At 35.5% G+C, this 18,553-nt stretch overlaps 1 protein-coding gene across 48 annotated transcripts in view; it reads right to left on the bottom strand.

Moving 5' to 3' along the window:
• NRXN1 (neurexin 1) overlaps positions 1-18,553 on the bottom strand; it is a 1,454,617-nt gene that overhangs the window by 239,917 nt on the left and 1,196,147 nt on the right. For all 48 annotated transcript variants that reach the window (XM_003339683.3, XM_056823682.1, XM_056823689.1 and 45 more), the window contains one exon: positions 1,137-1,308. In XM_003339683.3, the coding sequence (XP_003339731.1) occupies positions 1,137-1,308 (172 nt within the window). The remainder of the gene's footprint in view (positions 1-1,136; positions 1,309-18,553) is intronic.

Below are 18,553 nucleotides of genomic sequence, written 5' to 3'. Positions count from 1 at the left end.
AGCAAAGTAATATTTAGTTATTCAACTAACTTCCTAGATAAAGGGGAAAAAATACCCTGATTGAACATCCTTAGCATGTTAGATTCCTGGGACTGGTTTACAGTTCTGACTTTTATAGCTATTTTCTTTCACCTCAGTTTTAAATAAGTTTATTTCTCTTCTATGTGTATTCTTGTGGATGTTATTCTATTATATTGTTGGGAAAAGAGGCAGGGAATAAAGAGAATGCATAGGGTGTCAGAATTTTCACTCAAACGTGGAGAGAGGAGATCCTTGAAATAAAATGCTAATCTTTTCTGAATGGATATTTCAGATTATTTCTTTTAAATAAACTATGGCCATGATAAGTTAGGTGGGCTTTTAAAGAGGTAAAATGTACACCTAAAAGAAATCTTTGCTTATATTTCTGCTTAAGATTGCTTTTGTTTTAATGGTGTGGTGCTGACAAATTTAGTGAATAGCTTCAAGGTGATTTTCAAATGACTAATATTGACCCAGTGCTTATTTGAAACAAGAAGTACATTTACATTTGAAATGAATAGTAATAGTGATGTTCACTCCCTGTGAACACAGTGGCTATGTGATAGAGGACTCAGGTTGCCTTTATATAAATTTACTTTTAATTAATTATGAATAACATTAATAGTTAGATGCTTTTGTGCTGTTGATCCATGGCCCTCCCTAATGTTCTTTGATTTTCAGCAATTGCATCAAAATGATAGAAACATTTCTCCCAAGAGAATATTTTATGATATTTTCCCAGCAATTTTTAAAATTTACTCTATTACTTTTGTCAAAACCTTCCCTTTGTTTAATGTTTAAATGTTTAACAATCCAATAAATAGAGCTTTAACCTTGTTGTGTCTTTTAGGTTTACATTTCTCTTATTTCAATGATGTTTTGAATTTTACAGAAGATAAAGTGTGCCTTCAATTTCCCTCATGCAATGCCATTACTACACACTGTGTCCAGAACAGTTTAGGATAGCATCACATTCAAATGACCCTAACTTTGCAATAAGTATTTAATGGTTTATCAGAATATCTGGAATTTGGTGAGACGGACGCAAAACAGTGCTTGTTGTCCTTTATTTATTTTTTAATAAGGCATTCACAGATACATATTCACTGCCTTACCTGCAGGATAACGCTCGATCACTGGCCAGCTGTCCACCTGTAACGTAGCATTACCGCCACTCCTCGTGAAACGTACTACATGGTATTTCCCATCATTAATGATTGCATTGTTCTCTTCAATGGCGATGTCATCTGTTCCGACATTAAATTTAACTCCAATCTTTCCCTGGTGCTGTAAAGTGAGAAGAAAGGAGAGGAAATCAGAAGGAAGTAATGCTAATTAGTTATTATTTGATAAGAATGAAATATATGCAGTCTGGTATATCACAAAGTGTTTCTAAGAATTTTTTTTTTTGCTTTTTATTTCACTTCAGAAGAGTTGTATACCATGGAGAAAAGGTTCTTGACATTTTGCTATGTCTGGGGCATCTCTTTCATGGATAATTGATATTCCAAATCAGAAACTTTCAAGGGAATTAATTTGCCTTCTTTTCCCAGAGGCACCCACTGAGGAGAACGATTGCCCAAATAAACAGGCATCTTTTCATGGATTTTACACATAGGAATTTTAATATCCTTCTTTTTATTTCCATGGGAAGAAAAATGGGACTTGAAATTATTTTTCTTAATAATTGATGAAATTGGATCAAAACATTTATTTCTACTTCACTGATTCCACTTGCAAATAAATATATACAAATGTGGGGAATGTGGGCACTGTCCATAGAACCATCAAATGCTGGTGGGGAACTTAAGAGATCATCCAGTTCAATGCTGTTATTCAAAATGTGGAAACCAAGGCCCAGCAAAGTAAAGTGATTTCATCGGGGACACAGAACAAGTACAAGCCAAATCTCTTGACCTTCCTGCCCAGTGGTCTTTCTTCCAAAATATAAAGTTACAAATAAGAGAAAAGAAAGGATGTCTCTCTTGGGCAAGTACTCTGCCTGGGACATTTTTTGACCTTCTCCATGTTGAGCTTCCACATCCACTCAACCACTGATGGAGACCTTGATTCATTATGGCTGCACGAACCACTTTGACTCAGTAAACTCTTTGGTTTGACCCCATTATGGCATTCTGCTTCCCCTTTTTGATGCCAATACTGCCTCAAGCCATTATTTCTTAGTTAATTTTCTCATGCATTGACCATATCTCCTTAGGAATCAAAGTCCACCATTTTCTCTGACACAAAGGAACTAAGACACAGATGTTAAAAATAAGACATCTACTACTTAAGTATAGAAGAAAATAATTTTAAACACTTTGAGTGAAGAAAGTTATATGCTTTCATTTGACATATGACAGAAAAATGTAGTGTTTTTTTTTTTAAATTTAGAAACAAAAAGACTAGTAATGAAATTTGCCCATTTGTTTGTTTTCTTTTTGGGGAGGGGAATATTATGACAGTGTGTTTATCTTTCTGTTTAAAATGAACTTGTTTTCAAACTTCATCATAGTAAGGAATTCCTAGGAAAGCAATTCTTCTACCAAAGCAACATATACCATCTCTGTAGTTTAAAGTCATTGAGAAGTGCTTGAGGTATTTAGAGATTTAGTTGACTTGCCAAGGGTCAGTCAATATGTAGCAAAGGCTGGACTCAAACCAAAGTCATCTTGAATCTAAGACTAATTCTCTATCCAGTATGTTACTTTGAATAACAAATAGCATGCCCCTAAGCTGACTCAAGACATTAAAGTAGGCTGAAAGATGTCCTAAAAGGGTTGGACTGTCAGGTGGATTTAGATAACAATAAAAGAAGGTCTTTCAGATAATAACACTAGAAAGCTTCTCTCTTCTATTTACTGGAATGAATTTAAAGCATGTATGGACTCATGACACGGATGTCCTATGAGAACATGCCAGCTTGCTTGAAGATGGCACAATATACAACCAATTGCCTACAAAGTGAGTAACATTATTTTGAGGGAAACCTTTAATGCAATTTTTTTTGGATACCCCACACATACACACATACACACATGTAGGAAGTATCTGGTTTGAGTAAGAATTTAAAAGTTGTTGTTTTTAATAATTGTTTTTATATCTTACCTGAGATCAATATTAAATGGGAATAAATTGAGTTATATATATGTCTATATATACAAGTACACATTTGTATATCTACATACATGTATATACATATACATATATACAGTATATATATATAAACAAATGTACATCTGTGTGTATATATGTATGGGTGTCTATATATTACATATATGTGTGTCTCTATATATATTTGCCATATCATTGGTGGTCATACAGAAAATAGCCTCTACCAGCTGCTTCAAAAGACAAAACCAGGGGATAAGCATTACATACAATAACCTTAACAGATAACTCTCCATACTACAAATAGAGACTCCAAAATAGATTTGAACATTCAGCAAATAAACAACTGGAATTGGGGCATTATTATTTTTTTCAGTAATTCAATAATGTATTCATCTAAAAAAATTATGTAAAAGCATATAGCTCTCATCCACAAGGTATATATGAATGACATTTAAAATGAAGGCCTTTTATTATTGTTTCTTCTTATCTTAGAGCATTATTATATAAAAAGCACTGCCTCCCACAACTTTCCAGATATCAGACATAAACATAACAAGGGTATTTCTGAGAGGTAGCATCACATTGAATATTTATAATTTCCAAATTACATGGAATGAAAAACTTTTATAATAAAGAGACCTACCTGAAGAGTTTTAAACCATGTGGGGATGGAATAAGTATCATTTATGATTGAGAATGATTTTTGTGATTGAAAATGATTTGTGATTTGTAATAGAAAATAATTAAGAAATATAGTGTCAGAAAGATATTGGAAAAATTTTTTTCTCCTAAGAAGAATAAAAAAATTATCCATATGGACAACAAAGGGAATGAATTTATATGATATACATCAAAAAGATGGATAAGGGTAACTTGTTTTTCTTTTTGAATTTGTATTTCTGCTTCATACTTAAGATGGGTTAGAAGGAAGGAAGGAAGGAAGGAAGGAAGGAAGGAAACAAGCACCTACTCTGTGCTAAGAATGTGCTCAATTGATCTCATTTGATCTTCACAACAACTCTGGGAACTAGGTACTTTGTTTTCCCCATTTTACAGTTGAGAAAACTGAGGCAAACAGAGGCTAAAGGTCTCCCTGAGGATCGCACAGCTAGTAAGTGTTTGAGGCCAGATCTGACTCCAGGCCTTGTGCTCTATCTAGCACATCTAGCACCCTTTATCTAACTGACTATGTTGACAAGATACTGAGTCATTTCAATTATAGAAACAATAAAAATTTTCTGAACTTTCCAACTAAGGGATAATTGCATTTTAAAATGTTCATTTTTATTCTTATTTTCTAGGATTAAATGTGATCATGTTCACAGAATTCTCATGAATATTGCATTAGCTAAATCAGGAGTAATTTCATTGTGCATGTGCTGATCTCTCCATTGTATCTTCTTTGAAATGGATAACTGGTTCACACTATAATTTTAAAAATCTATTATAAAGATATCAGTAATGAGACATTATAATTTAATGGAGTCTTTCAATACATTCATTAAATAAATAGTGACAAAGGTAATTATTGATCCCCCCCCACAAAAACCCATTTCTGAATAAGGATTATATTAATAAACGGAGTTAAAAGAGAAATATAAAATCTGACATTGCAAAAAGAACATGAAGATCATTGCATTGGGCACTATCATCTCATGCATAGTTGTAATAACCTTTGGAAGAATTTATTCATTGAGAAATAACATCATCTGTTCAAAGGCCAATCTAAAGTTTTGAAAATAAGATTCGATATTTCTTGGCGTACTCGACATCTTGATGACTGAATTAAACTTGGAAAGTCATGAATATTTGGGTACGTGTCACCATGTATATAGAGATGCCCTTAGTTGCTTTGGGAGGCCAGTCCCCACCACTTCAGCTTCCAAAGCAACGATAAAAAAAAATCAGAAAAGTGGGGAGGCCGGGTGAGACCAGGATGAGGACTTTTTTATTTTTGGAGAATAAGGGTAAAAACTGAGTAAGGAAAAATTGAGAAGTGTAGTGTCAGAGGATGGGTCAGAGAAGCAACTTGTGTTGTGAATGTAGCTTTGCTCCAAGGCAGGGAGATTTGTTCCAGGACAAGAAATTTCAGCCACTTGAATTCTTGTTAGGAAGGCCATGAGGGGTAGGATTTCATGGTGAGACATGCTAGAGCTGAACCATGAAAGGATAATGAGAGCCGACTCAGGAGTAACTGATGGAACTGAGGATTCCCAGGCCAAGACTGAACCTTGAGTGACCTAAGTTCTGGCCTGACCAAGGTGTTCCTTGTGCTGCTGTTGGTCTAGTGAACTGATCTTTTTAGGGTGGACTATGGTGGCTCTTTAGAGCCTGCCTCACAGCAGATTTCACCACTGGGGAAAGCAGGGAGACTCAGCCCCAAAGGTGGGAAGGATCATGCTTCTTTCTTGCCTTCTTTCTCCCCTTAACAAGTCCTTTATGGCCAGAAGCAAGGTGATATGAAAGGGTGACACTGCCAACCAGGGCTTTCCTGGGAAAACTACTTTAACTTTCTTTTTTTCTTCCACTCTCTGTTTTCTCAAACATTCCCACAAGAAAGTTCAAAGCCTAAGGGGGTCTGACTCAGGGACCAGGTTAAAAATAGAAAAGAATAGAAACACTTCAATCAGAGGAAAAGCAATAAATCCAATATAACTGCTCTTTAAATAAAGCAAAGGGGGAAAAAAGCTTTTAGGCACAATAATTCACAACTTGGCTTGACAAAGAAATTTAGTTGTAATGAGATCTCTTTTTTTATTTTTTAAAAACATTTACTTTCTGTCGTAGAATCAATACTGGGTATTGGTTCCAAGGAAGAAGAGTGGTAAGGGCTAAACAAATAATTAAGTTAGGGAGAAGTGACTTGCCCAGGGCCATTTTGCTAGGAAGTATCTGATTTGAACCCAGGAATTCCTATCTCCAAGCCTGGTTCTCTATCCACTGAGCCACCTAGCCTGTGTAATGAGTCCTGAAATGGGAATTCTTGATAGTGCTATGGCTAGGGTTCTTTGGGCTTTAGAGGATTTGGGTATAAATCTTACTGGATAATCTCACTTTACCTCTCTAGAAGCAGATTCTTTATTCTATGAGTTCTCCATAGCTTTCTAGTACAGTCTCCATAGGCATGGAGTGTGCTTTAATCAGGGTAGGATACTCCTTCTACCAATGCAGGCTGCCATCTTCTCCATAACTTAGTCTCAGAGAGTTGGCCAGAACACTTGGGAATTTAACTGACTTGAAGGTCACTCAGTCATTATATTTCAGAGGCTAGCTTTGAACTCAAGGCTAGATTCCAGCCTGGTTCTTTATCCCCTAAACCATGTTGTCACTCCAAGGGAAAAGAAAAAAATGAATTCTCTTTGATACCCAGGGTGCTTTAAATAAGAAGCTATCAAATGATCTTTTTCTCCTTGGGTTGGGGAGGGCAACTTTCCAAGCTGCAGCCTCATCTTATCCTGGCATTTCTACCTAAGTCCAATTCCCTAAATAAGGCTTTCTTTCATGTTGCTGAGTAATGAATGTAAACACATGTTTGTTGATCAGGATTTTATATTATAATATATATTATACAATATATAAATATTATAAGATTTGTCTTATAATGCTAAGAGATCTCTTAGTAGCAGAAAACCATGCAGACCAGGAGTAAGGAAGAGATGAATTCAAATCCCACCTCTGGGATTTATTAGCTCTAGGACCTTGGGCAAGTCACAATTTCCCTGATCTTAAGTTTCCCCCTTTGCAAAACAGGGATAATATCACCTGTAGTACCTTTTTCACAGGGATGCTGTGATACCCAAATGAAAATGTACTTGAAAGTCATTTGGAAACATTAAAATCCCATATAAATATCAGTAGCACAAAACACTAGGTTTCCAGCCAGGATTCTGAGGGTCATCAGTCTCTACTTGGGATCAGAGAAATTCAGAACCCAAATGTTTTATTTTGAAAGAACCAGACTGAGGTTGAGGACCATGTCCTTAAGAAGGAGAAAGTTCTGATTTTGAGGCATTTTTCTGGCACTTAGCTCGGGGCATAGTGTACTGTAATTAGCAACACCAAATACATCTATTTCCCTATACAGCTAGTATGTAGTGCTTTAAATGGAATTATGGTACTTATATTTTTCATTTTCCTTTTTTTGTGAAAAAAAGGTCTGATGGAAGGAAGGGGAGGCCACTGATAAAATGAACCCATGAAAAAGTACTGTAGCATGTCTGCTCCTTAACCTTTACAAGGCTCAATAGAATAATAAGTACAATAAAATGAATGCCAGACAACCTGAGTTTCACTAATAACAGGCTTCCTCTTTTACTGATCTCATTCATTTTCTCTAAACAAGTTATTATATTTTCCCAGTAACTTTTTATAACACTATTCCAGTAGACTAGAAGGAAGCCAATGACAAGGATAAAAAAATATGCTTTTATGAGGGTGGGCAGCATTGTTTAGTTGAAAAAAAGAACTGGACCAGGAATCAGGAGACCCATGGTTCTACCTCACTTCCACTGGACTACCTACTTAGAAAAAAAAGCCAACACTCTTAGTGATTTTGGACAAGTCCCTTAGCCTCTCTTAGCCTTGATTTCTTTTTATCTGTAAAATTAAAGAGACAGCTCTAAGTTTTCATCTAGCTTAACAGCTTTATGAATGTGGGTTTTAAAAAAAATATTGTGGATGGGTTACTTCATTTCCCAGAATTTTTACTATTCCCCGGGGTCCCCTTGTCTTATGTCCCTGTGTTGAGCCCTTGCATGGATTTGTTTATAAATTTTGCTGAAACCCATGCTGGGGGGCTTTTGCTTTTGCTTGAGAGCAACAGGTGTGGGTCTCTGCCTCTTTGCTCTGCTCACTCAACTGAGGAAACCCCTTTCTCACTTTGTTGTTATTAAATCCTATAAATTTAAATTCTTGGAGTATTCATTCATTTTTAGTCTTACATGAATAAGAGGCATTCCTTAATTGGTAAGTTTTTAAAGAATATGAAGTTTTCAGAGCAAGAAAGTCAATCTATCAATAGCCATGTGAAAAAATGCTTTGGGTCTCTAGTAATTAGAGAAATGCAAATTAAAACTACAAGGTGCCACCTCACATCCATTAGATTGGCTAAAAACTGTGGGGAAAACAGGTACATTAATGTAATTCTGGTAGAATTGTAAACTGGTTCAGCAATTCTGCAAAGCAAGTTGGAACTATGGCCAAAACCTGTGAAAACCCTTTGATCCAGCAATATCATTATTAATTCTTTACCTCAGAGAGGAAAAGAACTCATCTGTAGAAAAAAAATGACACCTTTTTGTGATAGCAAAGAATTGGAAAGTGAAAAGGTTCTCCTCAACTGGGGAATGGCTAAACAAGTAATGTTATATAAATGTGATAAAATACTATTGTGTTGTAAGAAATGGTGAGGGGGATAGATTCTGTAGAACCTAGGAAAGCTTGTGTGAACTGATAGAGAATACAGAGAACACATTGAGAATAATTTATACACTTACAACAAAATTATAAAGATTAACACCTTTGAAAGGCTTAGGAAATTTAATCAATACATCAAGCAACTATAATCCCAGAGGACTCATGGTAAAACATGCTACAAACTTTCTGATAAAGAGACAATGGACTCAACATACAAATTAAGGCATATTTTGGGATGGAGGCAAGAGAGACTACATTTCTTTTGTCTAGACATGTATGTAAAGGTTTTTGTCTTTCTTGCTTTTTCAGTGATATAAGGGGAGATTTTGGATGGAGAGAAGATGATGTTCATGAAAGAAAATTTAATTTAAAAAATAACATATTGGCATAAAAACATTGTCAAAAATAAAATAATCTAAAGAATTGTATTTTATTTTTTAAAAGAAAATAATCTAGTTTGTAACAGAATAACATTCTCTACCTTTTTTCCACCTTTTAATAATGATAGAATTTTTAGAGGAACCTCTTAGGAAAGGAATCTGTTCATTTTTTAGAGGACAACCCCTCAAGGAATTCCATTTGCCTAGGAGGAACCCAAGTTCCTAGAATATCTTAGAACCAAAAGATTTTGATGAAAAGAACTTAAATATCGTCTCTTCCAACAGCCTCATTTTACAGATTAACCCACTGAGGCTCTAAAAAGCCTAAGCAGCTTGCTCAAAGGTCACACAAAGGAAAGATAGGATTTAAACTCAGGTCTTCTTACCTCAGCATTGGGGATTTCTCATGTATCTTTTTATGTTCTACAAGGAACTGCAAACATCCTGGTGGTGCAGGAAAGATACATTGATGATGATGATTCCTATTATTGCCACTAAAATGACTTGTTAACTTTATAGCACATTTATTCTAAATAAAAATTCTAAATAAATAAGTATTCTAAAACAAATTCATTTATAATTATCTCACATACTGAAATTTTTCAGTTTGGATTTCCTAACCATAAATAGAAGTTTTAAGGAGGTAGATTTCAGCTCAACCTAAGAATCAATCAATTGATTGAGTCATGAACCCATTCACATCAATAAAAATTTTTGTAGCATTTACTATGTGCCAAGGCACTGTGCTAAATACTAGAAACACAACACAAGAAAGAAAGATGGTCCCTGCCCTCAAGGAATTTCCATTCTAATGAGGGATAGAAAACATGGAAAAGGAAAATGAAAGGTGCTGGCAGAACTACTGGATGACAGCATGGAAGAGAAAGTCTGGGGAATCAAGAAAAGAAGCCAGAAAGGAATGAAGGCATGGCTGCTCTAGACTCTTTTTCTTAAAACTGAAGTTCTAGCATGAATCAGACAACCAGGGTAAGGCGTCAAAGAGACAGAAGTGTGCTTCCAGGATCAGAAGGCCAGTGGTGAGGCGAGGGGAAATGAACAATCATAATTCTCCCATAATGTAATGAATGGACTGTCTGGAAAGAAGGTATTCAAGAAGCATCAAGAAGATGCTTCAGACATCCAGATGGTATAGTGCATAGATGGACTTGCAGTGGGGAAGACAGCAGTTCAAAATTGACTTTAGACACACAATATTAATATTAATACATAACATCATAATGTTATTATATTTATGTTAACAATAATATAATAATTACATAGAATAATTATATAACATGTATACGTGCCTTTAGGCATGTCACTTAACCACTCTCTGCCTCAGTTTCCTCATCTATAAAATGGGAATAACAATAGCATCTAACCAATAAAGTTGTTGTGAAGACCAAATAGATTAGATACTTAAAGTGATTTGCAGAACTTCAAGTGTTTAATAAATAGTATTATCTTCCAGACATGCTACCTAAGAAATTCCTGTAGAGTGTAATTTGTCTTTTATTTGGTTACCAAAGTGATTTTCTTCAAGTGCAGCTCTGATCATGGGACCAAATACTTTCAATCTGAGAATAAAGTGAGGACCTAGAGAAATTAAACAAATTGCTTAAGGTGATAGCACATTAATGGCTGGAGGTAACTAAAATCTAGATATTCTGATCTGAAATTCAGCTTTTGGGGTAAATCACTTAACTTCCCTTAAAAATCAGTTTCCTCAGTTATAAAGTGAGGCATTTGGATTAAATGGGCTCAGATACCCCTTTGATTGCTATTTCTATGATCCTTTGTGTATTCCTGGCTACAATTTAGCATTCAAGCAACTCTTGGATTGCTACTATACCACACTGTCAATGATTTCAATTAAAAAAGAAAAATTAATCCATCAGCCTGGCAGCATGGATGTTTGTCTGAGCTGCTTATTGGAGGTCTTCAGTTATTAGTAATTCATGTTGGGTCTGGTACAGATAAAAATATCTAATTGGATCCGCATTTTTTTTTTTAAGTTCAGATCCTTGGTTGAGAGTCAAATTAGAATTTTTCACATTTTGTGACCACCAGGAGAACTATGTGTTGTCAATAATATGATTCAGCAACTGGTTCTGACCATGCCCTCTCTTCTTCCCTCCTGCTCAGTTCCTTTCTTTGGGCCATCTCATTGCTTGTTAGCACCTCTGCCTCCACACGTCAAGGACAGGAAGTTCATATCAATCAGTTCTGCTATTTTTGGGAGCTCTGGGGAAAGAGTCATCTAAAAATGAGGTGTGGAGATTATTCTTATATTTCATTTATCTCTTTTCTCTCTCTGCACATTTTCACTGATGTTGAACTGGAGGGCTGGCTATTTGTCATTATTGCTTTTCTAATCCTCCCAACCCCCATCACCCAACATTTTTGCAGACAGATAAAGAAAACAAATCTGGATTGCAATTTCAGTCCCTGCATGTAGCCTACTAACTAGGCTGTAGCCAAAACAAAATTGCCCTTTGCTTAAGAAAAAAAAAAGTTTTAAAGAAAAAAAAAGACAGTAAAAATAAAACAAGATAAATGTAGCCATTTTGAATATCCTAGGTGATTTGCCTGAAAAAGAAAAAAGCACCCTAGAAGAAAAATGAAAAGATCATGTAGGCATGATTATCTATTGCTATTTTTCCTCTTTAAATTCCATTTGCCAACCATCCTTTACATCCTTTTTGAGCCAAAGAATAGGGACAATGTAATATTTTCAGATATTTTATAGGTTTATTGTTAATATTGTTAACATGGCTTTTGTGATTTTAAAGCAAGGCTGAAATAATGTATTTCACATCAGCTTCATTTAAGATACATAACAAGAGAGAAGCTGACCCAATTCCTTCTTCTCCCATGACCCCCATCACTCTTGAATTATGGGTCATTGGTCTGGGATTATCTCTCCTCCACATTCCAGAAAAGAAGGAAGGAGAAAGGTCATGAAAGAAATGAGAAGCCAAATATATGATTCTGGATTTAATCTAAGGTAATAGGGAGCCACTAAGGATTACTGAAGAGGTGGGATGATATAAGCAAATGCTCACTTTAGGAAGTAATTTTGATGGCTGAGGGCAGAACAGACTGGGGTGAGGAGAGACTTATGGCAGAAAGACCATCATTAAAGCAGGCTATTGCAGGAGTCCAAGTGTGAGGTGATGGAAGGGCTTCACCAGAATGGTGGCACTGTGAGAGGAGAAAAAGGGACATATTCGAAAGATACTGTAAAGATAGAAATTATAGGACTTGACAACTGAATGGGTATGGGAGAGGGTGTCAGAGAAAGTACGGAGTTGAGGGTGACATCTAAATTGTGTAACAAGCTGTCTGAAATTGAAAAGTCATTTAACCTGAGTGTCCATTTCCTCATCTGTAAAATGAGGGGGTTGGACTGGATGATCTCTAAGGTCTCTTGCAGCAATTGTAGAAAATTGGATGATTCTATGATTCTATGCATCTTTATGTGGACTTCGAGCCAGCTTATCTAGAGGGCAAGACTGAATTTTTAAAATGCAGCGTTAAAAGAATAAATCATATCATTAGCTTATGTACAGTATTTAAGAACCATGTGTTTAAGGATGTTCAGCTGTTTCCTGATTCAGGAACAGAAAAAAATTGATATAAATATTGAAGCTAACAATGTGTTCATCTAATCACTTGTTTGCAAGTGTCATTCATCAACACTTCCTATTAAATTTATTGTACAAGAGGCTCTGAGCAACAGAGAAGGAAAGCATCTTCCACACGTCATCCTCTTCCGTAATGTTTTATTTTATGGGATATATATTGCAGCGTTAGTATAGCAGTTTAGCTTCTTTTGAGGTAGAATATTGAAAGAGCTCCTTTCCCTGGGGAGAGTCTCAGATCAAGACATGACAGGATATATGAGCACAATTTATGCCACAAAAAAAACAGTCCCCGGATCAGTTAGGGGCACTATTCTCTGTTTAAGCAAAGCTGCTTAAATCTTAAGGAAAATCATTGCCCATGACTAAACAGATCAGAGGTGCAGACAGCTATGATTCTAGGCCAGTGTCCCTGTCTGAGGAGAGGAGAGCAGCCTTATGGCCCCTTCTCCTGCTTGCCTCTAGGCAGGAATTAGTTTCCCTTGGAGAAGAATGGGTAAGATTCCTAAGAGAACTCTCAAAGCTGCACTGAGAGTCTCAATTAGGCAACCTCATGAAGACATAAATTAACATGGGTAGCACACACAAATACATTCTACACATGTACTGTCTGTCAATAGCTAGAAAAAGTATGTTTTAATTATCACAGTCTCCATCCCTTTGTTCCTATGCAGGGACCAGAGGGAAGATGTTGGACAAGTTTTCCTGTGCTCTTGCCCCCCCAAATACATCCCAGCTAAATAGTGGAGTAAGGGAGCTCATTTTACACACAAGATAGGGATTCTTCTAGAATTCCCCTACCAGAAGAATTTCACATTAAGAGGTTAGAATTTGAATAAACTAAACATTTGGCCAAGACTTTTTGGGAGCTTCTTTGTATTAAGAATGCTGATTCTCTTAAATAATAATGACTGGTGACTATTGGCCTGAGTCGAGTCCAGGAAATTAACAATTGCCATAGCACTAGCAGCAGATGGCACTCTAAGATTGTTCAGGAGCTCTGAAGTAAACTAATTGAAAAAAATCAATGCATGCCAAGAGTTGGAAAGGACCTCAGAACTCATCCAAACCAACCCATACCTGTATGGAAATTCCAATGACTATATTCCTGACAAGTGATCATCCAACCCTTGCTTGCAATCCACTATCTCCCAAGACAGCCCCCATTCCACATTAATAGCTTGAATTGTTTGGCAGTAAGATTAAGCTTCTAGAGTCTTGACATCAATTCAGAAAACAGTTGAGGGTGCAAGTAAACCATCAACAAATTAAAAGGATCACTAATACACTAGCTAATATAGGAGAAGAATGCCAAAAAAAAGACATCCTTTTAGGCAGGACAATAATTTCACACATAAATATGTTGAATATATGCAAGAAAAGTTAAATTAATTCAGGTAGATTTCATCCTTCTACCATCCCACCCCTTAATACCGACATACCCTTTTTGTCTTCCTGATCAAATGAGATAACACCTGAAATCACTAGGAAGCCATTAAACACTAAATATATGCTATGATAATTGATGATGATGATAATGATATGTTCTACTTATTTTAATAAGCTAGAGCCAAAACAAATGAGAAGAAAAGAGTACTTAAGATTAAATATAGATGAATCTTTGGCATTGTCTGCGTTTCATCTTCTCTACTTTAGGTCATATAATTGACTGGCAGAAAATAAAGTTTGAGGTGGTGACAAGAGGATATAACCATGGTACTACTATTTCATTCCACAGTCTATCAAAATCAACCAATCAAAGGGAAGCCTTCAAATAAATAATTCTGAGGTTCTTGCAATTTTGTGATTATCAGTCCTGACCAGTGACAAAGGGAATCACATAAACAGTGGCTGGGACCAATCAACAAATATCAGTATATCCCTCTACTGTTAATAAATATTAACTAAAAGAATTGGAAATAATCAATCAATGGGTTAAATATTTTATTGTTACTTTCTTAAACTTGATGGTGTAAGGATGATATTAGAAAATAATTATTGTTTTATTCGTTTAGAGATAAGAAGTAAAGTTTACTTATTTTCAAATATCATCCTTACACTGGTCTTTGGGTGTGAATGTCCAGTTTCATTAGTCCTTAGATTAAGGGTGTATGATGCTTTGGTTAATATTTATGTGCTGACTTCAGATCCTGGGGAACCCTTGAGGATACAACCATAATATCTATTTCCCTTCTTTCCACCTAGCATAGTTTCTCTGTCATGATCACACAACTCCTCTCCCTTTTTAGATTAGATGATAGTGAGTGCAGAAAAGTTTTAGCCTCAAGCTTCTTCCACCTACCACTAATCAGGAGTTCCTAGAACCCACAATAATCATTTGAATGTTCACCCAGTGAATCAGTGTCAAATCAGATTAATTCTTGTCAGACCAATTTAGCAGCTTCAGAACAAGTCCTAACTCCAGTTGTCATTCAGTTAGGGTTTCTTTTTGACTCCATTTTTGAAGTTTTCTAGGCAAAGAAAATAGAGGGGTTTGCCATTTCCTTCTCTAGCTCATTTTACATAGGAGGAACCTGAGGCAAACAGAGTTAAATGACTTGGCCATGTTCACACAGCTAGTATCTGAGGCCACATTTGAATCAAGGACAATGAGTTTACCTAACTTTGATCCTGGTCCTCTACCCACTGAGCCACCTAGCTGCCCTATAATTCCAGTATAGCTAGGATAAATCAAATTAGAAGCATTCATAATTACTTCCCAGTGCAGCATTTTATTTCAAGTAGTGATCAGGGAGAATATAATAAATTGCCATTAAAATTTTATATATAACTTTAAAAAACATACTCTGCCACATAACTTCATTAAGTGAAACCTTTAAATAATCTTATATTAAACTTCATTAGTTTTCTTTAAATTCATATAACTGACTAAACAATAATTTATTAAAGACTATCAATCAATCAAAACATTTATTAAATGTCTACTATGGGAAAGCACTATACTAAGCATTAGGGATTTATAGAAAAGATAGTCCTCACTTTCAAAAAGCTCATAAGTTGACAGGGAAAAATAACATATATATGAGGTTTCTGCTCTAAGGTATATGAAAAGGCCCTCTTCTCCTTAGGGTACCACACGAATGCATATGGTAATGCATCTCTTTTAATGTCAATTCCCTTGATAAAATCATGTCTCTTTCTGATTTTGAACCATTTGAAAGTTCTAAGAACTTTGGTGTCATGAACTTCCTTTTCTATGTCTTCAGTAGCTATGGCTCCCACAAAGTAGGAGTTGCAGCCTTATATGTATGTGTGTATAAATCATAATTTACTAATATTAGATCTTAACACTTAAATCTGAATATTCCTTGATTTTACTCATTTCATTATAATGGTATTCAATGTCATTCTCTTTGATGTCAGGAGCCATTCCAATTTTTTTGTTAATATAGGCAGGCACCAATTTTATTAATGTATTTAAAGTAAATTTACAGGGCCGCTAAGTGTCCCTGGCCTGGAGTTGGGAGGACCTGGATTCCAATCTGATCTCAGGCCCTTCCTAGCTGTGTGACCCTGGGCAAATCACTAATCCTCAACTGCCTCCACCTTGATCCTCTTCTATCTGAGAATTCATACTAAGAAAGAAAGCGAGGATTAAAAAATAAAATAAACAGTATCCTATTCTTGATTTTGTTATCATTACTCTGTGATTTTGAGATGATTTCTTCCCTTTCTGCCATTTTCCAAAATCTTCCTGTAGATCACATTTTCATTCTGGGAATCCAGCCTACTTAAGAAGTGATCTCTTAATAATGTCATTTCCAAGCTGATTTTGAATTTCATTTCTCAAGGTATTGCCTACCCATCCATGTTGCCTCTTGGGGAATATATAAATAACACAAGAGCTGCAAAAGACACATGCACAAAAGACACACATACACACTCTACAAAATATTCTTCAATGAGAGTTTTTTTGAAGTCCCCGATAGAAAATGAAACATTTCTTTGAGCAGTTCTTTAACTGGCAAATAAGAATGAATAAGTTTCCATTACTTCCCAAGCCTCTAAAATTGCAATGAATGGCAGGCAAAAAATGGCAGATGTGATGAACCTTTAGGCTTGGACATATTGGCAACAAATGGGAAATCTGTACAACTGATTCAAGAAAGTATGTGCCATTAAGGCTGATATTTATCATGCAGAATCCCTGACCAGAGGTAAAACGATTCCATTCGCCTATGAAGAAATGACTAATGTCAATTTCTGCCTTAATTAACTGTCCTTATAAACTGCCACAAACTTAGCTATGGCAATTCATTTTCCACATAAAACTCAGCAAGCAGAAATTATGAAAGTATTATCAGGCTAGGTTTATAAATCTGCAGCCTTAGCATTTTATTTTTGATTTTCAATGAATTACCGTCCCCATGTTTAGCTTAAACAAGTCATTATGTCTGTTCTGATGTTGTGTAGCTGAATAATCTCAACCTACTTTGCCAAAGTATGCTTGAAATAGCACTACTGCCCTCACAACTCCCCAAAAGGAACTGAGAGGGAAAATATGGGGCTCAGAGCCCTGAACACCAGCAGCTGGCATCTTATTATCCACTCAGCATCATTACTGAAATAGGCAACATCTAATTTCTCCAACTGACTATACAAAGAAAAAACTATTCTAAGTTCTTATATATCATCTCATTTATCAGCAACTAAGCACTTCTTTAGTCGTGTGTTTTGTCCTTACAGATCATATACATAGCTTCATGCTACCATTTTACGAATAATTCTTTTTATAAAGGGATGGATGGGCAAAGAAAGAGAGAACAACATGTCCAGATTATTATAAAAACCTCATTTTCTCTGCTACTTAACTCTCCTGAGTGGACTAAATATGCAAAATGAGACACACATTTCTGGACATGGCCAATGTGGGAATTTGTTTTGCTTGACTATGCATATCTATTGCTTATTTTCCTCTATATGGGGCAGAGAGGTGGACAGTGGGGAAAAGATGCCCATTAATTTAAAAAAAATGAAAGGCTATAAGTTCCTTGCAAGCAGGGACTATATCATTTTTTATTTGTGTCTCCAGCACAAAACTTGACACAGAATAAGTGCTTAATAACTATTTTTTCACTATAAAAGAAATAAACTACTTTTTATTGCCTTAGTGCCTAAAGCTTTTTAAAAAATTCAATAATATTCTTAAAGCCTTTCCACTCTAATTAACTATAAAAGCCACAAAATTTGTTGAGCTAAACTTCTTACTCTGGTTGGATCTTACCAAGATATCTATATACTATCATATGACATTTTGGAGAAGAGGGTTCTAAAACTGCATTCCTTCTACAAGGTGACTTGAATAATAATGTTATAATAGAATATATATTTAGAAAACAAAGATATCTAGATTACTCCTCCTATCTCAATTGCCTATAAGTAACAGTAAAATCCCATATATAAGGAATTCAACTTTAACTCTCCAGAACACAATCAAGAATCCTAAAGTAAGGAGGAAAGATTATGGAACCAGTTTTATAAATGCTCTTAATTTAGAAACTAAAATTTTAGGAACTAAAATTGCAGTACTTTGTTCACAGAAAAATCCATCAGTCACTCTACTCAGGTTCTATTCTCTTTTGTTTTCCACAAAATCTGAACAAGTCTAGTTAAAAGGTTTGTAATAGACTAGTAATAGTAGTTAGAGAAGTTCTAGCAGTACTCATACAAGCAAGAAGGCACAACTGAAAGAGAGCAGAAGAAACCAAAAAAGACATTTAAAAAGACACAAAAATTAAAAAGCAGAAGAGTTTGGACTATTTAGAACAGGGACATATCACTCTATATACTTTAACATAGTTAGGCATATCACCAGGATAGTACACAGAAAAACCCTATATACCTCTTTCCCATGGAGTACATTGTACTTGTACTTGAACATTGGAATCAATGTACTCAATAACCATTGTGGGTTTCACTGCCCAATCCAACTAACAGTCATAATTATAGCCTTGACTC

Source organism: Monodelphis domestica, chromosome 1, assembly GCF_027887165.1.
Source record: "Monodelphis domestica isolate mMonDom1 chromosome 1, mMonDom1.pri, whole genome shotgun sequence".
Classification (NCBI taxonomy): domain Eukaryota; kingdom Metazoa; phylum Chordata; class Mammalia; order Didelphimorphia; family Didelphidae; genus Monodelphis; species Monodelphis domestica.
Note: the sequence above shows the minus strand (reverse complement) of the source record. Positions and strands in the feature narration are given on the sequence as shown.